We start from the raw sequence: 26,539 nt of genomic DNA, 5'->3' as shown, positions 1-26,539 counted from the left end.
AAATAAATAAGGAAACATTAAAAAAAAAAAAATCTGAGTTGGCTTTGGATTTTAACCATGACAATTCTTTGTTCTTACATAAAAATGCATTCAAATATTTTAAAGAGGTAACTTTCAAGTAAATACTTAAATCAAAACTCACTGAAGGTTTGGTATTGTACTATCCCAGAGAGTTGAGTAATGCTAAAATTTCAACTATATTTAAAGAAAAAATATATTTTAATTATAAATAGAAAACAAATTATAGGAAAAATTAAGTGATTTTAAACATTTTAGTCACTAGACTAAAACTATTTAAGGTGAAATGCAAATTATACTGTCTTGAAATCTGGTATTTTATTCAGATATATACTTAAACCCTCAAGCCTTTTTTTTAATTTATGTATTTATTTATGAGAGAGAGAGAGAGGGAGGAAGGGAGGGAGGGAGAGAGAGAGAGAGAGAGAGAGGAAGAAAACGAATGAGCGGGGAAAGGGCAGAGAGAGAGGGAGACACAGAATTCAAAGCAGGCTCCAGGCTCTGAGCTGTCAGCACAGAGCCTGACATAGGACTCAAACTTACCAAGGGTGAGATCATGACCTGAGCTGAAGTCGGATGTTTAAGCGACTGAGCCACCCAGGAGCCCCCACAAAACCTAAAACTAAACCGTAGGGGCGCCTGGGTGGCTCAGCCAGTTGAGCGTCCGACTTCAGCTCAGGTCATGATCTCGCAGTCCGTGAGTTGGAGCCCTGCGTTGGGCCCTGTGCTGACAGCTGGGAGCCTGGAGCCTGCTTCGGATTCTGTGTCTCCCTCTCTCTCTGCCCCTCCCCCGCTCATGTTCTGTCTCTCTCACTCTCAAAAATGGTTAAAAAAGAAAAAAAATGAACTGTATATGCTGTGGATTTCAGGGCACGTAGGTGCTTTCAAATTTAAACTTTATTTAAATATTAAAGTTTATATATAAAAATTAATGTGCAAGAATGCATACTTTAAGCAAAACAATAACAATGAACAACTCAGTTGTAAATAAGTGCTTTGGAAAATAAGTATTTTAAAATATTTATGTTTGCAAAAATACATCAACTATCATAGAAGAATACAAATATGAATGAGAAAGGATTCAGAATCACATCAAGCAGCAAGCATTGATAGTCTCAAAATTTAGCAATTTTTCTATGAACATAATACATGAGTGTGTGTGTATGTATGTGTATCGGGGGGAGTATTTAAAACTAAATTTATCATATGTAGGTTTATATTTTTATAAGCTTTTAATTATGAATACTTTCTGATATATGTATTTTCTATTGGCTGATTTAAAAAATGTTCTTCTATGGATATACTCTATTTTATAATTTGCCTACTATTGGACCACAAAGATGACCTATGATTATTATAAATAAGCTGACATGAATACCCTTAAGTTTTAAATACAATTCTTTAAACAGATCTTGGATTAGTCCCTTATAGTCTGGAAATGGATTATGAGAAATGACCACTCTTAAGTTCCTTAATAAATTTTTTTAAATTGATTTCCAGAGAATCTGTACCAATTCACAGTCCTTCCAGAACTTTATGAAAGTATTCATCTCATCAATTTCTCAGTTTTCAGTTTTACAATTTATCAAATACCAATTTCACAGGTTAAATAGTGTTCCTTTTTAAATATCTATTTCTTTAGTTATTAGTTTCAAGGTTTTCATGTGTTTATCATTTGTGTCTTACTCTTGTCTCCTTTGGACATTTTGCTGTGGTGAATTTCTATTTTTGTTTTTGTAATTTATCGGTAATCGAGCTCTGCACAACTTTGTGTAGTATACTCTTACAAATACTTTCACATTATTTCAGAATTCTATCTGGTCAGTGGAAAAAAATCACAAAAGACATAATTTTTACATTTGAAGAGGCCCCTTCTAGCTTTGATAACACTACATAGAACACTTAATTCTCATAAGCAAAATGCAATATAACAAATTAGCAAATAAAATTAAAAAGTTAAAATCGAGAATGTTACCTCTGTGAAGTTAGGGAACTCCTCCTTCTTATACACGCACACGCGCGCACACACACACACACACACACACACACACACACCCCTATACCTAAAGCAGTACCTGACACAGAGTACATATTCAGATATTTTCTGTATGAATACTTTCCACGGAGAAGCTTTTTAATAAATTAGAACACATTATTTACTTAAAAATCAGTTTAGAACATTTTATTTACTTAAAAACGAAACGCCTTTTTTTCTAGAAAGTTGTAGGTATTGACAAAGCACCTGGCTGAAGAGACCTTTATACGACAAGATTTCAAAAGTTAACTCAAGTATAGTCTACAGAATTAGCCCACAATTATTCAACAATCACTACTTTTGAACATGAGGAAACTGTTACTTCATCACTGCCCTCTGCCGGTGGCATTATTTCCCTTTAATTTTCCCTCCATGTATTGAATCTCTGCCTCACAAAATTACTTTTGACCTGCCTCTATATTTAAACCACCCACAGCTAAAAATAGCCTAGCCATCTGGAATTTAGTAAGGCTTGTATGAAAAAACTTGTGCTTCAATGAAAAGCTTTGCATTGTTTTGAGTACACTCCTCCAGGTTATCTGAGTCTGATTCTATGGAGACTCTGCAGATTTCAGTGCCTTTAGCTTTCTTACAAATCTGTACCTTGTACATAACTGGTAACAATGCAAAATAATTATTGACTATAGATGTAAATAAATTCTGTCAGGTAGAAGTTCAATAGACCGCCCTTCCCCACTATGGAAGAAGCTGGTTTTGTGTCCATTTCCAAATTTATTGCAGTATTACTGATCTATAAATGTCTGGGTTTTTTTTTTTTTAATTCTCCTTGATCTGGCTGTAACATGTACCTGGTTCTTTCATTGATAATGATGCTAGTAATCTTTAAGATTTGTCTATTTCATATCTATACAAGGGTCATGACTGTACTTTCTTTTCCCCATTATTCTTTAACAGGCTGAAGCTAGACTATATCCACCCCAACCCCCGCCACCACCATCCACAGACCAATTTAGCATTAAAATGATGTGGGCCTGTAGATAATAAGGCTATCCCCAAATGGCAAAAAAATCATTGCCTTTGAACTATCCTGTATGTACCAAATACGTATCATGTACTTGTCATGATCACTGCCCTTAGGAGTGCCAAGTTTCTCATGAGGAAGGAATCCTATAAATAGTTAGGACTGTTTGTCATGTGATATGTATGGTCCAAGTGCTACTTAGAAGGGAGTTCTTGATTGGGAAGAGAGAAAGTAAAGGAGAATAATAAAGGCTAATGTCAGAGGAAGGTGAAAAAAAAAAAAGTCTCCCAAAAAAGTGCTTAAACTCTCATACATTAATGGATAGCTGACTTTCATCATTTATTCACAAAACAAAGCAATGGCATAAGGATGATTCCTGTGTATACTGTATTGACTAGAAGAAATGCAAAAGCCATCTGTAGAATCAATCTTGTTCTAGAAGGGGTGAGACAAACAGGGAAGAGTCAGGTAGTAAACACTGGTGTGAATTTCACTTCTAAGTGTTTCATAAGTCAATTCCTACTGGTTTACTAAGGCTTCTATTCTTTTTTGGCCAACATGGCAGCAACCATACAGCCAACTTTAAATCTGGATAGGAAATGCAAAAACAAAAATTCACTTTGAAAACATATCATATTCTAAAACATAAACTAAAATGATAATGTTATCTTTTTGATTCATATAAAAATATACAAAACAGGGGCGGTGCCTGGGTGGCTCAGTAGGCTGAGCATCTGACTCTTGATTTCAGCTCAGGTCATGATCTCATAGTTTGTGGGATTGAGTGCAGGCTCAGGGCTGAACTGGAAGCCTACTTGGGATTCTCTCCCTCTCTCTCTCTGCCCTTCCCCTGCTTGCACTCGTTCACTCTCTCAAAATAAATGAACTTTAAAACATATATATAAACAAAACGTTACACATTTAAACTTTTTTAATGTTTATTTAATTTTGAGAGAGAGAGCGAGCGCGCACATAGAGGAGGGGCAGAGAGAGAGGGAGACACAGAATCTGAAGCAGGCTCCAGGATCTGAGCTGTCAGCACAGAGCATGACGTGAGGCTCGAACTCACAAGCTGCAAGTCATGACCTGAGCTAAGTCAGATGCTTAATGAAATGAACCACCCAGGCACCCCCAAAACATTACACATTTAATGGTGATATTTGCTTGAAGTCCATTCAATCTGAAACACCTCTTGTACAGCAATTTACTATGAAGCTACTACTTCTTTACTTTGCCACTTTTTTTACTATAGAGGCAGTAAAAAATGCAAAATTTTGACCTTGTGCTGTAAATGAAGGAAACAACTGGTCACTAACAGTCTTAAGAAGTATCTCCCATTGGCTTGCCTCCAGAATCTGCGACCTTTCAAAGAAACAAAGTAATTTCCTGCTGCTATTGAGGCTGTTCCTGTCTCCTAGCATCATGGCATCCAGGAAATATTTCAATCAGGGAGAAGGTTAGATTCTGAGGCACAATAAAGGATTCACTCCCAGCTTCAGAACTGCACACACACAGGCTTACAGCAAAGAAAATTTTTAAATGAATAGTCATCAGTTGGATGTAGACAACAAGGTGGGAAAGAAGACCCAAGAGAAAAAAACCTTAAGTTTTGAAGGAAAACATGATTAAAACAGGGTACTTTCTAGACACAGTAATACTATGAAATATGTATCAGCTCTAATATATATATGTTTTAAATATATTTGGAAATTCCCTTGATTACTAGCTGAGACAGAAATTTACATTTCTTCTACCTGAAAACATTGTGTTGTGCTATTACAAGATATCACTTAAACTTTTCGAAAAATAATTATGGTCAAAACGCATTCGGCAAATACTTTAGCAAATCTTTCATTGTGTGTGTGTACATGTACGTCTAAATGGGAAAAAAAAAACTTCAGTAATTAGTAGGATAAAAAAATTCTCTACGACACAAATGCAACATTCTCAAAAGGCTGTGTCCTGGTAACTATCATAATCCTTTACAAATTGTTTATATTACGATTAAAAATCACTTTGCTCCTATATTCCCACAACTAGTTCGTATGGTAAAGAGATCAGTAAACTTACTTTTATGCGTAACATCTTTAACATTTGCTCCCCTTTCTGTGCTTGTGATTAAATGTAACATTTTGAAATCCCAAAGTTCTGAGAAAAACATAAATCCTTGTCTCACAGCTGCTGTTTGACTCTGGAAACACATGCATTTTCTTTTCAAGCATCTACCATCAAAACTCCCAAAGGGCTTGGACTGGAGAACACCTGCATCTCTTCATTTAGTTCCAATAACAGGGCCTAAACTCCAAAATTACAAAAATAGACGTTCTGTTCAGCTGTAGTTACATTTTGCCCCTAATTCCCGTGAACAAAAATGCTAGGAGCATGAAATCATTCAGGCAAGCTCTGTCATCAAGAGGATAAGATTTTTTGCACCAGAAGCCCAGTGGGAACATGATAGAAAACTGGCAACAATTACAGATAAAGTACATAGTAAAGTCCCTGGGGAGGAGAGAGGAAATGTAATAAGATAGATGGGTATAATTTTTACACATTTATGCCCAAACCACAAATGTGAATTGTCTTTAATTGCTACAATATATAAGCATTCTTACTCATGTGTCCTGTCAAAAATACTAAAAACATAACTTCAAGGCAATTCACTTAATTCTATATTATAAGGAGAATTTTTTGGAACAAAAAAACATTCCCCATAAATTAAATTTTACAATCTAAAGTACTGCCTCCATTTTAGAAACTCCTTAGCAATTCACATTCTAACCAACCAACATGAATGGTGAAATAAGATTGTGTGTGTTTGCTGGTATGTTTTAATCAAGAAAGGAAACTACCCACCAATTTAACTGAATTTCCAGAGACAATAATTGTAATTGTGACTTTCTTTTCCAATAACAGTGATCAAAAGTTGCTTACATTTGATGGGTAAAATACAACTTTTAATACAGGACAACCTAGCAAAGTTGAAAACTTTGTGTTTATTTCTCAAACTGATTACACTGGGGAATAGGAACATTGGCTTAAACTATTATATTTAAATGACATTTTAGGACGAACACTTGTTTTTCATTATTTTAAAATAACATCATAATCACGTAATTCTAGTTTTCTAATCTTAGGAAGAAACGGGTTTTTTTTTTTTTTTTTGCATTTTATATATAAAAGCAAAAACAGCATGTTCATCCTACTTGTACAAATAACTACAGTCAACCAGATACTGTCAAAGGTATCTTCTTTACTAACGGTGGGGCAAAATCAATTATATGAAATTTCACAGAAAAAAAGTGTGAAGTTCTTCATGTAAATTCATAAACTAATATAGATACATGAAATATGAAAAACTGTCTTAAAAGTAGTTTGTGTAAAGAATAATTCTTGTTTCCAGTGGCACATAAACTCAAAACAAATAGTAACTAAATAGAAGTTCACTACACCAATCTGGGAATATATTCTTCACTTTGTGCTATGTGGAGGATTGTGTTAAATTTTAAGAGAGACATTTTCAAACAAGTAGTGGAAGTAATCAGTGTGGCAATGAATCTCAACACAAATCATATGGGAAATGACTAAAATAAATTTATTATGTTTAGCCTGGACTATTAAGTTTGAAAAAAAAAAGCTTTTATGGAACATCTACCATATGCAGGAGGAAAAAGAAGGAACAACTGAACTAGTGCTGAAATTTACAGCATTAAGAGGGAAAATAGTACCATTAATTGAAATAGTGAATAATGGAGTATGAAATGGGGTGGAGGGATTACATTGAGTTTAGTTTTAAATGTGTTAGGCACCATTAAAATATCCACAGGGAAATGGTCAAGAGATTGTTGAAATTTGGAGTCTGGATCTCAAAAGAAAAGATATAACATATGGTTGGTTGCTAAAAACAGTAGTGTTGATTACAACATACAAGTTTAAAGGAGAGGACAGTAACAAAATCTCAGGAATGACGAAGGTATTAAGGAAAGAAACATACAGTAGTCCTCCCTTATCCATAGGTTCACTTTCCATAGTTTCAGTCACCCACGATCAACCACAGTCCAGAAGTAGATGATGCTCCTTCTGATATCCTCACAATGTCAACAGTAGCCTGATATCACAATGCCTGTATCATTCACCTCACTTTGTTTCATCCCATAGGCATTTTATCATCTTATATCGTAAGGATGAGTACAGTACAATAAGATTTTCTTTTTTTTTTTTTTAATTTTTTTTTCAACGTTTATTTATTTTTGGGACAGAGAGAGACAGAGCATGAACGGGGGAGGGGCAGAGAGAGAGGGAGACACAGAATCGGAAACAGGCTCCAGGCTCTGAGCCATCAGCCCAGAGCCTGACGCGGGGCTCGAACTCACGGGCCGCGAGATCGTGACCTGGCTGAAGTCGGACGCTTAACCGACTGCGCCACCCAGGCGCCCCTACAATAAGATTTTCTGAGAATGAGACCATATTCGTAAAATTTGTATTACAGTATATTGCATAATTGCTCTATTTTATTATTACTGTTGTTAATCTATTACGCCTAATCATGACTTAAACTTTATCATATACCTATGTATAGGTAAACACATAGTATATATAGGATTCAGTATTATCTGCAGTTTCAGGCATCCATGGAGGGTCTTGGAACATATCCTCAGCAGATGAGGAGGGCTACCATATTTGAGGAGAGACACGAAGATGGTTCAACAAGGAGAAACAAGAAACCACACTGCTCTGGTGTCAAGAATTGTGAGCCTAAGATTTTACCCTACCACAGTTATGAATGATGCAGAAGACAAGAGACTCCTGCGTCAAGATAAAGGATTTTATTATTCATGGCACAGCAAGCAGCACAACTTTCAACACATTTGCATCAGTTCCCTCTGCCAAGTTTCACAGAGGTGACACCAAAGACGTATCCAGACTGAAGTCTGCACATGCAGAGCGATGCAGGATAAGAGATGAACAGTGAGTTGAAGAACCAAATCTTTTATAACACACAGTTAACATACCCTCCTCACTGGTTGCAGAGGGACACTAAATCTATCTTTCCAAGGCTGTTGACTACACAAACATCCTTGAATAGACAGTCCAGAACAAAGGGCAATCAGTGCCACCATTCACAAGATATGCAAAAATCCAAAAGACCTACAGAGACTCATCTCCTAACACCTGGAGGCCAAGAAAGACTAAGGTTTCAACAGAAACGGTATGTCATAGGGTTAGTTCCAACAACTAAAGAGGATGAATACTTAGAGTGAGACATAAAGTAAAGAAAAATAAGTTTTGTCAGGTATATTTAAGGCTGGTATATTATTTCATGTCATAACACTAAAACTAGACCATGAAATAGAAGGTACAGTTCAACAGAGGATCTAATAATAATTAGAGCTGCCTAACAAAGAAAGATCTGGTAGATATTCTCTCCAGTGATAGATATGTACATAAGCAGAAGAAAAAGGAGGGAGAAACATAGGGAGAGAAAGAGGAAAGCTGTTAATATTTATTAACGGATTAACTACTTATCAAATACGCTCCTACACTTGACCATCTGTCATAAATGTTCATTTCTTCATTCATTCACCAAATGACTTCTCAAAGCATTCCCTATGTCAGGCAATGTTAACTCCTAGAGACAAAATGATAAGCAACTAGTAACTAACTCTGTCCTCATGTAACTCACTGTCAAGTGGTGAAGAAAGATAGCATTCAAACCACCCAACTATGTAAATATATACTGTCATTAAGTGTTATGAAAGAGAAGTACAGTGGACTATAAAAATGAATGTAAGAGAGCTACTTAATTGAATTGGGTGGTGGGGAATGGGGGAAAGGAGTATCAGGGAAGACTTCTTGCAGAAGTAGTAGTTGTGCTATGATCTTAAGACTGAGCTAGAATTAAACAGGTATAAGGTTAAAAGGGTAAGGTTAATTGTGAGGATCCCAAATAAGAAAGACAGCAATATCCAAAAGCACAGTCATTAGTGAGACACTCAAAGAAGGCCAAAAGACCTAGAGCACACAGAGAGAGGGAACCACATAAAAGTCCTAGCATTGACTTAGAAATTGAAATGGAAGACCTCTAAGTTCCTTTGATTCTAAATTCATAGAGTACTTTGTAATCATTTTATGTTCTTAAATAGCAGACACCTCAAAACTTATTCTGACATTAATACCAAGATTAACAAGGACTCAAAACTTTTCAAGAAGCAGAACTGCAGGGCACCTGGGTGGCTCAGTCAGTTGGTTAAGCATCCAACTTAGGCTCAGGTCATAATCTCATGGTTCCTGAGTTCGAGCCCCACATGGGGCTCTGTGCTGACAGCTCAGAACCTGGAGCCTGCTTCAGATCCTGTGTCTCCCTCTCTCTCTGCCCCTCCCCTGCTCACCCTCTGTCTCTCTCCCTCTCTCAAAAATAAACATTAAAAAATTTAAAAATTAAAAAAAAAAAAAAAACAGAACCTGCTATAAACCACAGGCAAAATACAGCATATGAAGAAGAGCCAGTCTACATTTAAAAGACAGGGGGAAAATGTTTAGAACCCATCTTCTTAAGATATTTTACATACATCAATATGGTCACCAAGTGTTTCTACCTCTGAAGGAGCCACAAAGCATCTTATTCCTCTACTTGATTCCTAGGGTCTATATAAATATAAGAAAATGGAGTGTCATTAACCAGTTCCTGTGAATACGGACAATACAGAATGTGGGCTGACACAATGGACTCCCTCAAAAGCCTTCAGCTACTTCACTGCAATGAGTCAGTCAAGTAGAGACAGCGATTGGGGTGGGGGGGCATATGCAAAGGGAGTTGCTGAGGCTTCAAAGACAAAGAAATGCTGTGGCATCATTAAAGTATGCCTCTTTTGACAGCGTTTACTTAGTATGAAATACGGAAGGAGCTCCTCAAAGTGAAGGACTTTTAAGGGCTAAGGTCTGCAGTGTTTAGTAATTTGGACCCTAAGGTTAAAAGACAAAATGATAAACAGCTTAGGACAGCGGGAAATGTTAAGTAGTTAGAAGCTCCAGATAAAGTTCACAGTCTGACCTGTTAAGCACTTGGACAACTTCTAGATCTCTACATGCTTCTCTTAAGAAACAAATAACATTTGCTTTGCTGAAAACAAACCTGTTTTATAAACAAATAAAAAAATATATATGAAAGTTAATTTTAAATTGTAAAGTAACTATTTTTATAATGAGTTTTACTAATACCATTAGATTTCTTTCAGTCATATTAATACCTAATTCCCATTTCTAAAAAGCTGTCCATTCCCTCAGATTCTGAAATCTATGTCAAAAAACTCTCTCTCTAGGTGCCTGGCTGGCTCAGTCAGAAAAGCAATAGCATTGATCTTGGGGTTGTAGGTCTGAGCCCCACATTGGGTGTAGACATCACTGAAAAGAATTCTGCCTCTTTATCCTAACCAACCTTCTCTCAAAACTTACTTTCTAAATTTTTTTATTGTTTTTTAAAATGTTTATTTGAGACAGAGAGAGAGAAAGAGAGAGCGAGCGAGCGAGAGAGAGCACGCATGCATGGGTGGGGGAGAGAGAGGGGGGACAGAGGATCTCAAGTGCGAAGAGGGCTCTGCTGACAGCTGAGGGCCCAATGTGGGGCTTGAACTCACGAACTGTGAGATCATGACCTGAGCCGAAGTTGGAAGCTCAACATACTGACTTTTATAATATATCCCAAACATTTGCTGGCCCCTAGTTTTAATCCTCACCTTCAATTTGGGAGCATATGCTAAGGGCAGTTGTCTTCCACACATGATGTTCAAAAGCCACTTAGAATGATCACCAGACACCACCAGAATACACATTTTGTCTCCCATCACCTGGCTGATACTTATGACTCCATTTTCAAATATTTTTCACTCAAATTCTATAAACCTATGGGAAACGTTCATTAACAACCTCACCTGGAAATCTGTGAAACAGCAAGGATTACTGTGCTTCCCTCTAATTATTCAACTAGAAGTATTTAACTACCCAGAATCTTTTTTTAAGAAACACTGTATTTTTATAATGAGTTTTACTAACACCGTAAGATTTCTTTCAGTCCTTTTTTACCTAATTATGGTATTAATTAATATTAATACCTAATTCTGACTCTGTGTCATTCCCCTTAGGTGCTCCGACCTCAAAAACTAAAAGGTAAATGTAATCTGTAATCATCACTTGCTTGTTCATTCATTCATTCATTCATTCATTCAATATCTGTTGACAGCCAACTATATGCAACATATTGTTCTAGCCACTAGGAACACAGTAGTAATCAAAACAGACAAAAACTCATGCCTAAATAAAGCATAAATTCTAAGAGCAGGAGAAAAATCAACAAGAGAAATCAGCAACATATATATTATGGTAAACTATGAAAAGTACTAAGAAAAAGTGAAGAGTAGAAAAATAAGATGTGTGTGTGCCAGTGTGTACCTGCACCTGTGTTTTTAAGAGAGACAAAATTTGCATACGATGGCCATGAAAGTACTTGCTAAAAGGGTGATACTTAAGTAAATAAATTTTAAATGAAGAAATAATTTATTAACAATCCTTCAAGACTTTACTGAAGATTTGTCTACTACTGAGTTATACATACACAGACACACCTCCATCTCCAATTTAAATCTTGTTACAGGAACAAAAGATTAATCAATACTATTTTAAAACTAGCTTTAAAAAATAAGTCTTCTCATTACCATATCATAAATACCATTAATGTGGGTGGCAGTTCCAAGATGGATGACAAATTTAAATTTAAAAATACCCTAACTTAACTATGTAAATAGTTTAAGTAAAAACACATTACACTTTAGGATTAAAACATACCCAAAAAAGTAATTTCAAAGCATCAAATACATAACCACATTAAAATTTTACACACAAAGCCAAAACATATCACTAAACATAATACTAATGTCGAAGATTAGGTAAAATCTCTTACAGCAAGAAAAAACTTAAAACTTTACTGTAAAATATCATAGATATAATTTTTTAAATCATAGTTTACTTTTAGGTCTAAATAAAAGGTTAGAAATGCAAATACATTTTTGTGACCCTAGAAATGTGTTTAAATTACAAAAAAAATAATATAAATATTGTCATGAGAAAGATCAGATTATAAGCTTAACTGACCAATTCTAACTGTGTATATGGCAAAACAAAAAACAAGAGGGTCCTCTCCAACTTAAGAATATGTGGTAGATTTAAATAAGCTTAGCCCCTTCTTAGACATCAAAATTCTAACTGAATGGTCCAGTCATTTTAACAACATTTTAATAATGTAATGATTTGAGAACAAAATCTATCAAAAACTACTATATGGATAATTATTTTAAAAAGTTCACCAAGCAGCATATTCAAGGAACATGATTAAATAGGCATTTTAAAAAGCATAATGTTTATTTAACCACCAATCCCTTTTCCCTAAAACAGAAGTAAATGACATAGGCTAAATTTGGCCCACCCCTTGTTTGTGTGAATAAAGTTTTATTGAAATACATTCCTATCCACTCATTTACATTTTGTGTACAGCTATTATTATGCTATAACAACAGAAGTCAATAGCCAAAACAGTGACAATATAGCCCACAAAGCCTAAAATATTATTTGGCTCTTTATTAAAATGTTTACCAGTCCCTGCCTTAAAAGATAGGTCAAATCTTTTATCCATATGCACAGTCTTAGTTGGGGTTGGGCCTCATCCTCACATTTTTCCTTTGGGTTCCATACCAACTTTCACCAGGCTGAAACTTCTTTTTGAGGACTACTGTCTTCAGAAGTATGCGGACAGAGGATTCTCTGACCCACTGTTGAATACTAATTTGCAGTTTCTAATGTGCATGCCACTCAGCTGGAAATGCTACTGTAACAAAATTTATCTTTCAAATATTTTTCATGTCCTTGTGCACTGCTTCTAATATTTGCCTCCATATACTCTGTCTAGTTAGTTAATTACAAATCTTTTCATAGTTTCTCCTTTCAACTCCGGGCAGCAATGCTTAACATTTTCTGTAAGTTGTAATACTTGTTAAATATTAAGACAGTTCTACTCTTTGGCAGCTATTTGAAACCACTTCCTCACTAGCCATTTAATTTTTAATTGGCACCCCTTACCCTTTTAAGAAATCTGTATATAGCAATTTTATTTCTAAACTTTTTGACCACTTTGGCTTTACTAACCACATACTGACTAACCGAATTCATGGCTGATAATGGTCTCTACTTATCTTTTTTTAATCCTAGTCTTCATTGATCCTTCTGGTATCTCCTCTCAATAGAAGAGGCTTTGCTATATTCTGGGGTTGAATAAAATAAAATCAATTCTAGGCAAAATGTTACTAGAAAAAAAATATAACTCTAAGAAATAGTATATTGACCTCAGATTTTTTTTCTTGATTCCACTATCAACATCTCTTTCTTTCTGCAAAACTAGAGATAAGGCCCAAACCCCCAATTTTAATATGGCAAATGATGGGTCACAAAGTGATACTACCTCAAGGAAAAATATTTTGTTTCCAATGTTTTAAATTTTTTACTCTTTTCTACCTATTACATAATATGGTATGTTTTGTTTTTTTGTTTTTTGTTTTTTTTATTTTTTTTTAAATTTTTTTTTCAACGTTTATTTATTTTTGGGAGAGAGAGAGACAGAGCATGAACGGGGGAGGGGCAGAGAGAGAGGGAGACACAGAATCGGAAACAGGCTCCAGGCTCTGAGCCATCAGCCCAGAGCCTGACACGGGGCTCGAACTCACGGACCGTGAGATCGTGACCTGATTGAAGTCGGACGCTTAACCGACTGCGCCACCCAGGCGCCCCAATATGGTATGTTTTAAAACTCAGTTGGATTTAATAGATATGAATCCAAGATTGTCACAACCTACAAATGAAATTATTTCTCATATAAAATAAAATCATTATTGTTTACAAACACATCATTTATCAAAAATGATACAAAAACACTTAAGTTTCAAAGAGCACAACCGCAGAGAGTATCCCAATGAACACAAATTGGTTAAAAGAAAAGTCCTTTTTAAAAGCCTTACTGGAAAAGGAAATGCAAAATAAGTAAATAATGATAAATTTGTACTCACCAGAATTATGGCAGTAGTCCATATACTGTGGAACTTGGACTGTGAAGGCTATCAAATCTGGAGCTAAGAGAGATTCTGGCTTTCTACTCTCATTGAGCCATTTGCTACTATGAAGGTCTTTAGTGTCAGAAGGACCCTGAAGCAATGGAATCAACTTCTCTTTTCCACTGTCACCTGAGTAGAAACATTAATGAAAAAATTCTTATATAAAAACATAGGAGTAGGGGTACCTGGGTGGCTCAGTCAATTAAGCATCCAACTCTTGATTTTGGCTCAGGTCATGATCTCAGGGTTCCTGAGTCCAAGCCCCACATCGGGCTCTGACAGCACAGAACCTGCTTGGGATTCTCTCCCGCTCCCTTTGCCCCTCTCATGCTCACACACACACTCTCATGTTCTCTCTCTCTCTCTCAAATAAACTTTAAAATATATATATAGGAGTAGCTTGAGGATGCTTGATCTTAAAATATACTATCATAATATAACATTTCAGTTATATTTGGTCATTTTATCTATACATTTATGTTCTAAAAAGTAGGACTAATAAAGTTAAAAGCACTTTTAACTCTACACCAAGTGTTAATATTTAGCTAATGAATGTAGAACATTTCAGATAAGACTATAGAAGGAAACAATTTGAACATACTGTATTCTAAATATCCAGCAAAATCTGTACCTCTTTTTAAACTTACCTAGAAATTTAGGTTGCACTAAAAAACTTAAATTACAAGTAGTTTATGGAAAATATGAAATAAAGTATTGGCAGGATGAAGAACATTACAACCTTAAACTGAAAAACAGTTGTGTTATCTGTTTATTATACTAACATTTTAATTTAATTTTAAGTGTCATATATATCTATACTTCCTATCCGCCCCCCCCCCCCCCAACAGTGTAAGAGTAAACTTAATTTTCTCCCTCCTAACCTAACTATGCAGGGGTTTTTTCCTTAAATAAAAATTAATTTATACAAATAAAAAAGTATCATCCTGGCACAATTAAAAAAAAATTTAAGTAAAAATAAAAATTTAAAACCTCTGATTCATAGGAACAATGAGCAAATTCTTGTTTCAGTAACGCTCCTTGTAAAATGCAAGGCCAATTCTCCTATACAGGCAATAAAGTTTTACACGGTCCAGCTGCACATACCTGGGGCTTTGGCACAAATTTTTATTGATCCCATGGTCCCAGAGGCACATTTGACCAATGATGTGCTGCAGTACTTCAATTCAACATTCTGGATTGAGCCCTCAAGAGTTGGCAGGGGATTCTTAGATTTCACACCTAATAAAAGAAAACTGCAAATGTACTAGCCGATTGAATTTAAATAATTTTTATACTCCTTCACCAAGGCATTTAAACTTAATTATACTTTAATTATCTGCCTCAGATGTTCTTACAGTATTTGTGTTAGGTTTCATAGTTTAGCATTTAGGAGGTGAAAGGATGCAATTTTAAAATAAATAGTCTGAACTCTCATAACTACACCTATGTAGGCAGCTTTTGATTAGTGAAGCTCAAGAAACACGAGTAAATATTTTAAACAAATATTTGCTTAAAAAACAGAAGAACTTTAAAATATCATATTTGGTTTTAAAATACAGAGTAAGAGACTTATTTGTGAAACAAATTTAACTTATAAATTGAATTTCATCTTGACAGAGACATTTAATTTAAACAGGAAACATTCAGAGTAAACAGGATCCTCAAACTACCTTGGTCAGGTAGAATAAGGAGAGACAAACAAGACAGCTGGAAATAGCTCCTGGGTTAAAATACAATAGCTTAAAAGCAAAACTGACATACCATGTGCATATAAGAAAAATCAAAGGTATTCTGTATCAATTAATAAAAAAGTAGATATTAACATCTCTACTATGTGCTACTTGCCAAAGGACACTGAAGCACAGAAGAGAATAATTACCATGATATAAATGGTAGGGAAAACTTAATTCAAAAAGGAAAAACTCATTTTGGCCTAACGTCTCGGTGACAAAAAGGCAGAGGAACCTTAAGAACTGACAATATTGCAAATCACTAAAATGATAATAATGACAAACCCTAATTGACTAACATTTACTGAGGACTTACTCTGTATTATGCATGTTATCCTATTTAATCCTCACAACAGGCCTATAAAAAAAAGTTTATTAACCTCATTTTCAGATTAAGATACATTGGACTGCAGGAGTTACGTTTTGCTCAAAGTTCCCCACTAGTAAAACAGCTAAGGTGTTTAATACAATTTGATCCCATCAGAGAAGACTTTACATTCATTTTGCCTATATTCATGAACATCCACCAACATAATTTCCCTTCTTTTCTACATTCCACATTTTGATCACTTATAAACTATCATTCATCTCTGAAACTCTTTTAAGCAGAACAATGTATGAACAATTAAGAAAACCATAAATTTTCTGTGATAGATATGTTAAATATAATTCTGAAAACTTTTATCTCAACTTAAGTATGTTCAAGAAGCCCCATAATCTTCCAAGTGTCTTCCTGAGATGTAGCCCAAGAATCTGCAGTTTAACTAGCACACTATATGATTTGCAAATTACAAAACATCATCTTAAACACCTTCTTACATACGAACCCTCACTTCAGAAGGACCTATTAATTTACTAAGTTCTATGTGGTTGTTATATAAATGTGTATTGATTGGTTGCTATTTTCCAATATTCACCACCTCGGATGTTTCCATTTCAAGTGGTACCAATTAGCCCCAGAGCAGGACTCTAAAACGTTGTGTATTTATACAGTCTTCTATAATGTTATTACATTTTTATCAGATTCTCAAAATCTATGATTCTAAAAGCTAAGGAAGTATCTCAGAAAATTAAATGATGCCAAAGTATTTATATAAACATCGTCATAGTATTAACAATAGTAACAGTAGTACTAGTTATCAGAGCACCTAACATTCACGGAACACTTACTAAGTGTCAAACACTATGTCTAGTTTATTATTTTATTTATCATCAAAACAAAACAAAACAAAATCCTGAGGTGACCATTACTCTTCCATTTTATCTATGGGAAAACCAAGACTCAGAGAAATAAGGGTTTTGTCAAGTTTCAAGTCAGAGAGTGACAAGGCCTAAATCACATTTCTCCTTGTAAGAAAGGAGGCTGAGCTACCCTACATATTTAACATCTATTGCAGTTGTGGGAAGTTATTAGTAGATAATTTACCCGGGTCTAATCATTACGGTAGATGAGAGGAATACAAAATGGAATGATATCCTCTTCTAGCCCTCAAGTGCCCACAGTGAGACTTTCATTCTATGCCAATTTTTCAAAACATATAAAGAACCTAGATAATGGTCAGCAGACAAGAGCTACTGAAAGATTCCCTCAAGGGTTGCTGATGGTGTTCAGAATGAAAAGAATTGAATTAGTTCCTGGTAGATATAAAAGCAAAAGAATATGAATATGCCAAAATGGCTTTGTTTTTAAATTATTTTATATCACTGTTTCTTGTACAGTTTACAACATTTAGGACTTATCTTAAATCACAAATGGTACAGAAACCCATGGAGGAGGGGAAGGAAAAAAATTAAAAAAAGAGGTTAGAGTGGGAGAGAACCAAAGCATAAGAGACTCTTAACAACTGGGAACAAACTGAGGGTTGATGGGGGGTGGGAGGGAGGGGAGGGTAGGCGATGGGCATTGAAGAGGGCATCTTTTGGGATGAGCACTGGGTGTTATATGGAAACCAATTTGACAATAAATTTCATATATTAAAAAAAATCACAAATGGTAGGTCTTTTGTTGTTGTTGTTTTTAATGTTCATTAATTTATTTATTTAAGGAATCTCTCTTCCCAACATGGGGCTCAAACTCACCACCATACATCAAGGGTCACATGCACTTCTAGCTGAGCCAGCCAGGTGTCCTGACAAATGGTAGGTCTCTGTTAATATCTAATGCATACTTATATAGTACTCTTATCGGAAGAAGTTGCCTGGAACCTCTTCTGGTAAGAATCTTATATATATATATACACATTATCTTGTTTTAGACTATCACGAACTTAGTTTACATTTTTATGATTACATACCTCAAATCTTTCAAAGCTTGTTTTAAAAACTACAACATCATTATGCATAATTTCTCAAGAAAATCTTTTTTATGAAATAATTTGTTTTAAATGCCATAAGTTCAGATTTAAAATAATAAATTACAGTCATCTCTTGATGGGCTTCAACAATGAAGAAAAGCTACTAGAAAAAAATAATCTTGTTAATGAAAACCATGGACTTGGTGATTATGATATGCAAGTACATAGGTATATCCATTGTAACAAAAGTACCACTCTGGTGGGAGGTGCTGATATAGGGAGAGGCTGCTGTGCATGTGTGGGTCAGGACATACATGGGAACTAACTTCCCCTCACTTTTGCCATGAACCTGAAACTGCTCTTTAAAAAAAAAAAAAAAAAAGGTGTGGGTTTTTTTTTTTTAAGTTTATTTATTTAAGTAATCTCTACACCCAACGTGGGGCTCGAACTTATGACCCTGATCAAGAGTCGTATGCTCAACTGACTGAGCCAGCCAGGCCCCCATCTAAAATAGAAGTCTTTTTTTTTTTTTTTTTTTTTTTTTTTTTGAGTAGGCTCCTGCCCACAGGAAACCCAATGTGTGGCTTGAATTCACAGCCATAAGATAAAGACCTGAGCTGAGATCAAGAGTGCATACAATGGACTGAGCCATCTAGGTGCCCCAGAAAAGTCTTAAAAAATAACCTTGGTTTCTTTCCACTCTACCTTCAAAACCAAAATTTGTAAAATGCCCAAACGTAAGCACTAGGAAGGTGGAAAGGAACACAGAGCACATTCATTGTGTCCTACATGAATGATGCTTCCTGAAAGTGTAAAAAGGAATTCTCCCCATGGTGAAACTAAAAGAACAAAAGCTCTGAAACTAAAAAAGCATGGCTTTGGATAGAGGCAACATTAACTAAGTAGCAGAGTAATCACATAGCTAAAGGCGAGCCACTATTTACTATTGCTACATATGGAGGCCAAAGTTTTGTAGTTACTGTTCAAGGTATTTAAATCAGAAATTACCTGAACTTCACACAGAACTTAATTTAGAGAAGAGCTGACATGAGTCAAGAGGACAATCACAAAGAAAATGACAGTATCTAGCATTTGAAATATTCCCTTCACAGAGCACTCTCGCATTCATTTACTCAAATGCTACAGTCATAGTCCACTAGAGGATGAGGAGAGGGAATCCCTAAGACACAGCAAGTGAAATATAATTTTACACTGTATACACTATCAATGAAAGAATCTAAAATAGATCTAAAGATAGATCTAAAGAATCTAAAAATAGAATTTTTTATTAGAAGTTAATATAAAATAATGCACTGTTATTTCTTCTCCTTGTAGTACTTTTCTGGAAAATACCAACTTGTAACACATATTCTTAGTCCTGTGGTACACCATTAACACCAATTCTCCACCAACTTCTTGTCTGCCATAATTCTTCCATCCTCCCTGAGACCTTAACCCTCAGTGCCAACTCTCCAAAGTTCAGTAATCAGCTCATGATCACTCTTGTAACTATTAAAAGATAAACTAATGAAAATGACCCACATATCTGTGTGTATATCTAAGTAAAAGTTTAAGGAGTCAAACTCCGCATAAGTTTAACTATACTGCCTCTATTAACCACCACTAAAAAACTGTTAAATTTTTTTAGAACCTTAAACCCACAAATAAATAAAAATGAAAAAACAGTAACTGAATAAGAGTTTATTCAAAGAGGCAAGAGCTATCATCAAAATTTTGAAAGATGAGTATTTTTGATGAACAAGTAGCAACAAGATGTGACTTTGTTCCATTACCCATGGCACTTTTTTCTATTCTACTAAGAAACAACTTCATCTGTAGTAACCCCTGAAAAATTAAAAATTAAAGAAACCAGGCAATTCAGAGGGCAGGAATGCAAATGAAGCTAAAAGATGAGCAGCTGAAAGTCCATCTAATAGCCACAGATCCTTTCCCCTAAACAATACAGTCATGCAACTACCCCACACTCATCCTGGCAAGACTAACAGTTCACTATGGAGAGGTTAAACCAAAAGGACTTTGGACTATGGAATATAACCAAAGAAAAGGGTGCATGTTAAAAAGAGGAAATTGTCTAAAAATCTATATATAGTATGTATACTGGATGATGAGATCTTTTTTTTCTTTACTCTCTAAGAACGCTGAGTGACAGACTTATAACCTTCAGGAAGGAAATGGAAGGATTTCTCTCAGTGGAAACTGGCCAGTCCAAGAAAAAAGCAGATTATACTCGTAGCTGATTATTCCCCAACAAAAAATAAGTAGCATCCAATCCCCCTACAATGACACCAGCATCAACAAGCTCCAACCTCACACACAGATTTAGTAATTTATTCTAAATATAAAGGATTATCAGATATATGGAAATCACTATAAGAGGTAGAGATTTTAAAAAACAAATAGAAAGCTGGGGTAAACCAACAAAGCCAAAAACAAAACTCTTGTAATAATAATAATTACCATCCTCAGGGAGAATAAAGAAGATACAACAAAAATAAGATGTTTCATTAAAATTTTCAAAGAAAAAAATAGCCCTTAGAAATTAAAAATATGATGTTAATTCTCCTTAAATAAAAAAACTGGAAAAAAAAGAGAGTTGAAGAAATTTACAGTATAATAAAACAAAAAATCCCAAGAGATTGAAAATGGGACAGAAATGACAATAAAATGAAAGGATCATCACAAACAAGCAAATATCTAAAAATCAAAATGCAAAAAGACTACTGAACAAAATGGAGAAAATAATCAAAAAAATAATTCTAGATTTCCCCAACCGGTAGAAGGAAAGTGTCAACTTACAAAGGTATACCATAAATCCATCACAACAAATGAAAAAGCATACCCAGAGAAGCCCACCACCTGTAGAGAAGTTCCTAAAAGCTCTGAGGTAAAAAAGCAAATGCATAAAAATAGAAACAGATGACATACAAATATACAACATACAATCAGAATGGCATCAAACTTCTCAAGAGCAATAGTAGAAAACAAGGAGACAATAAAGCAATGCTTTTAAAATTCTTGTAGAAAAATTATTCCCAACCTACAAGTCTACAGACAGCCAAACTATCAATCACATATGAAAGCAGAAGAAAGATTCATCAGATATACCAGATCTGAAAAACAGTTTACTTCGTCTGCTGGAAAGATAACTATGAAATTGTGCTCCACCAAAAACAGGGAGTAAATCAGGAGAGAATCACATATGTGAGCAAAGAAACAGGGGATCTAACATAAGAGAAAAGAGAATTCCCAGGACAATGATAAAAGGCAACTTCAAGATAGCTCTCTAGATTAGAAACAAATAGAAATTGAAATGAGAAAAAAAAGTACACTAAAAGAATAATGAGTACACCATCAACTGATGAATGGATAAAGAAGATGTGGTTCATAGATGCAATGGAATACTACTTGGCAATGAGAAAGAATGAAATCATGCCATTTGCAACAACGTGGATGGAAATGGAATGTATTATGCTGAGTGAAATAAGTCAGTCAGAGAAAGACAGATATCGTGTGTTTTCACTCATACGTGGATCTTGAGAAACTTAACAGATGACCAGGGGGAAAGGGAAGGAGAAAAAATAGTTACAAACAGAGAGTCTCTGGAGAGAGGCAAACCATAACAGACTCTTAAATAAAGAGAACAAACTGAGGGTGGTTGGGGGGGAGGGGAAAATGGGTGATGGGCATTGAGGAAGGTACTTGTTGGGATGAGCACTGGGTGTTGTATGTAAGCGATGAACCACAGGAATTTACCCCCAAAAACCAAGAGCACACTTTACACACAGTTTGTTAGCCAATTTGACAGTAAGTTGTACTAAAAAAAGAAAAAAAGAAAAAATTCCATTTTTATTCATCAAAAAAAATTAAAACTAAGGTATTTGAACTACTGAGAGAAGACAAGCTTCTGTAAGAGTTTTGGGGAATTAATAATAAATACATAGAACACTAACCAAATTTTAATAGGGCAGTTATTAACTCCAAGAATAAAAGTTGCACATGTAAAAATTATTTACTGGTAGTATACATTACAATTCATCCATATACAGTCATAATATGTTAACAATGAATCTAAATTTAAGCAAAAAATATCTAATAATTGGATTATTTAGGAGGAAAAAAAAAGCCTAAAGAGAGAAACAGTCAGTGAGTGTCAGCCCTAAAAGCTAAAGCCTCTTTGGTAGGCACAATAATGCCACCCCACTACCCCCTACTTACCCTCTCCAAAGATGTCCACATCCTAAGCCCAGGATTTGTGAATACTGTATGTTACCTTACATGGCAAAGGAGAATTAAGGTTGCAGATGGAATTAAGCTTGCTAATCAGCTGATCTGAAATAGTGAAATTATCCATTATCCTGGTGGACACAATATAATCACCAAAGTCCTTAAAAATGAAAGGAAGGGGCAAAAGAGGAGAATCAGAAAAAGACATATAATACCAGAGGCACTGTTACAGTGATGTTGCTGGCTTTGAAGATGAGGGATGAAGGTCACAGACCAATGAATACAGGTGACCTTCAAAAGATGGAAAAAGGAAACAGATTATGAGAAGCTTGCAATAGGAACACAGCCAAGCTGACACCTTGATTTTAGTATGAGACTTATTTCAGACTTTTTAAAAAAAAAATTTTTTTTTAATGTTTATTTTTGAGAGAGAGGGACAGCAAGCGAGTAGGAGAGGGGAAGAGAGAGAATTCCAAGCTCCACACTGCCAGCTCAGAGCCCGTCACCGGGCTCGAACCCACAAACCATGAGATCATGACCTGAGCCGAAACCAAGAGCCAACACTTAACCGACTGAGCCATCCAGGCACCCCTCATTTCATACTTTTTAATTTTGTTTAGTGTTTATTTATTTTTGAGAGAGAGTGAGTGAGTGAGTGAGTGTGCACGAGGGGGATAGGGGCAGAGAGAGAGGGAGACACAGAATGGGAAGCAGGCTCCAGTCTCTGAGCTGTCAGCACAGAGCCTGACACAGGGCTTGAACTCACAAACCATGAAATCATGACCTGAGCTGAAGTAGGACCCTTAACCGACTAAGCCACACACATGCCCTTCGTTTCAGACTTTTAAACTACAGAACTGTAAAGGAAATAAATTTATGTTGTTTTAAGACACTAAGTTTGTGGTAGCAGAATGTACGTAGGGGCACTTGGGTGGTTTGGGTGGCTCGGTTGAGCATCCAACTCTTGATTTGGGGCTCAGGTCATGATTCCCAGGTTGTGGGATGGAGTCCCACATCAGACTCTATGACAAGAGTATAGCCTGCTTAAGACTCTCTCTCTTCCTCTCTCCCGCTGCCTCTCTCCCCACTACCTCTCGCTCTCAAAAAAAAAAAAAAAAAAGTTTAGAATTAATGTAGGTTATATCTACACATGGAAGGTAAGAAATCTGTGATGTAAGCATTTTATTTAGAAATTTAGAGGCAGGAGCACCTGGGTGTCTCAGTCGGTTAAGCATCTGATTTCGGCTCAGGACATGATCTTGCATTCTGTGGGTTCAAGCCCCACGTCAGGCTCTGTGCTGACAGCTCAGAGCCTGGAGCCTGCTTCCGATTCTGTGTCTCCCTCTCTCTCTGTCCTCCCCCTGTTTGTGCTCTGTCTCTCTCTCTCTCTCAAAAATAAATGTTTAAAATAAATTTAAAAAAAAAAGAAATTTAGAGGTAAATACTTAAGAATAAGTTGAAGATGACTGCCTCTATAAAAAGCAGTGAAGATGAAAGGGGCCCATAGGACTGTAATTTTTGTTAGAAGCCATATACAACTCTAATTTAATAAAATAAACCAAAATGTCACTCAGGACACTCAAGCAGCCATGACACATGCTAGATACACAAAAATAGTAACAGGATAGTAAACCAATAAAGTCTTCTGAAAGAGGGAAGAGATAAATTCTTTTAAAATACGCATTGAAGGGACAGCCATTTTAGCAGAGCTATTAAAAAACATTACACAGGGGCGCCTGGGTGGCTCAGTTGGTTAAGCGTCCAACTCTTGATTTCAGCTCAGGTCATGATCTCATGGCTCCTGAGTTCAAGTCCCACATTGGGCTCTGTGCTTACAGTGTGGAGCCTGCTTGGGATTCTCTCTCTACCCTTCCCCACTTCTCAAAATAAATAAACTTAAAAAATTACATAAAATAAAGTAGGAAAGAGCTTCCAAATAGTTGATTTATAGTAAAAGGTAAGCATTTATCCTTTCAGGGGAAGAATAAAGGAAGAAAGTGAAATGAAAGACTGATCACATGAGAAGATAGGAGAAGTCTGGACAGGAGTGGCCTGGTAGGCAAGGACAAGTAAGATAGAACTAACCAGCTTTCTTGGTACATCTAAGACTCAATAGGTGATAAAGACTGCAAATGGCTCCCAGTTATAAGCAAATAGGACATGCAAACTTTAAAAGATAGCGATTATTTTGTTATTGTTGTTGAGGATGATAATTTTGTTGCTTCTACATGGAAAAGCAAATAAAGTGACATTCCAGAGCTGGGTGAAGCCAAATTATCTGTGTTAAAGTCATTTAATATTTTCAACAGAATATAAAATAAAAACCACTGAACCACATCCAATTAAATAGCAAGAAATAAAAAGTAATCTCAAAAGTGTAGTGCCCAGTGATAATCAGGTGACAGAAGTGAACTTTAAATATTAACAAGGAACAAGTACGAAGTCCTCCACAGCAAAAACTTTTCATTGTTCCATCCTCACTTGCATCTCAGCAATCCCTCCCTGTCCACATTGCTACAAATACCAGCAAAAAAGAAAATCAACAAGCATTTACTGACCAACATGTATCTACACATCAGCTTCTCTTTTTTTTTTAACATCAACAATGGCAATATACATTTGACAAGACTCAGTTTCATACTGAAAGGATGAAAGACACGCCTTAATTTAAAACAATAAACTTTCGTCACTAAGTTTATGACTTAATTCTTAACATAAAGATTAACAAAATTAAATTTGCTTCTAGCTTTAAAACTAGGAATCAGAGTCTCACTCCTACATATCGTTGTCATACTAAATGCATGCAGTCTTGGAAAACTAATCTGCGTTATTAAGAATTAACCTGCTCCTCCTCCTCTTCAAGCTTACATACTTAACGTTGATTGTCCTATTGTGTCATAACTGCAGGTGTGGGAATATGGACATTTCTGTGTATGAGAAACGAGAAGAAAAAAACTTGTTATTTGAAAGGGGTGGAACCAAAGTACTGAAGAACTTCCAACTTCTGAATATAGTCTGACAAGATGATTCAATAACTCATTTTGATTGGAAAGAGGAGGGTCACTAAATTGTATGGGCCTAGTAGAACAGAATTTCAGATAGCACAGTGCCTCAAATAGAATAGTTGTTCAAAAACAAGTAATTTACTTTATCCTTGACATCTTCATTACCAAATAAAGGAAACTAAAATATTAACATTAATGTTGGCAGATAATGTCGTTAATTTCTTCTCCCTTGGGTTGCTTTTAAATATTTGTTTGTCTTTAGCACAGTGGGATTTCACGACAATGTATCCACCTAAAGATTTATTTTTCCTGTTCAGGAGTTCTGATTCTTAAAACTGAAGATTCACATCTTATATCAATTTTGGGGGCTAAAAACTCTAAATATTCGCCTCTCTCCTAGTCTCTCTTCCAGAGGATCTTATTAGATATATATATAGAATCACCTCATGCTAGTGTCTGGATTTATTTACCTGTATCTCACATTTTCATCTCTCTTCTCAGTGCTACACTCTGCATAATTTCTTTGTATCCACCTTCAAGTTCACTAATAGTGTCTTCGGCTGTTTCTAATCTGCTATTTATTCCATTCAGTGACTTCTAACTACAAAGATTATATTTTTCTTTTTGAAATTCTTTAGTTTTTATGGACTACATCTGTGCTGCTTTCATATTTTCAAATTCATCTTTTGCTTCTGTAATAATTTTAAATATTGCCATTCTATACTGTCTCTAACAATTACATTGTCTGAAAATTCTAGGAATCTAAATTGGTCATCAGAGATCTCTGCTAAATCTTGCTCTTGATGGATTATTTTCTGGATTCTTAGTATACATTTCACAAGGCTTTCTTCTTCAAATACATTGCCATAATTGAAGGTGTATGCCAGAGCAAATATCTGCTTACTACTAGATATCCAGAGATATAAACGCTCCAACCAGGAGCACATTTTAAGTTAACTTACTGTCTTGATGGTTGGTTCCTAGACTATGCAAGGAACTAAAATCTGAGCGATGACAGGACTATGGTTACAAATTCTCAGGGAAAGCACCCTGCCTCTTCCCCATCAAGGCCAAAACAAAGAA

General features: G+C 35.5%; 1 protein-coding gene across 10 annotated transcripts in view; it reads right to left on the bottom strand.

Annotated features, from left to right (window-relative positions):
• VPS13B (vacuolar protein sorting 13 homolog B) overlaps window positions 1-26,539 on the bottom strand; it is a 795,663-nt gene that overhangs the window by 536,477 nt on the left and 232,647 nt on the right. For all 10 annotated transcript variants that reach the window (XR_005796430.1, XM_040494097.1, XM_040494098.1 and 7 more), the window contains 2 exons: window positions 15,287-15,421; window positions 14,138-14,311 (listed from right to left, as the gene is read on the bottom strand). Coding sequence is in view for 9 of the 10 variants with exons in the window: in XM_040494097.1 (XP_040350031.1) it covers window positions 14,138-14,311; window positions 15,287-15,421 (309 nt within the window). In the remaining variant the exon portion in view is untranslated. The remainder of the gene's footprint in view (window positions 1-14,137; window positions 14,312-15,286; window positions 15,422-26,539) is intronic.

This window comes from Herpailurus yagouaroundi, unplaced genomic scaffold (genome assembly GCF_014898765.1).
Source record: "Herpailurus yagouaroundi ecotype Mexico unplaced genomic scaffold, PumYag 186, whole genome shotgun sequence".
Lineage (NCBI taxonomy): Eukaryota > Metazoa > Chordata > Mammalia > Carnivora > Felidae > Herpailurus > Herpailurus yagouaroundi.
Note: the sequence above shows the minus strand (reverse complement) of the source record. Positions and strands in the feature narration are given on the sequence as shown.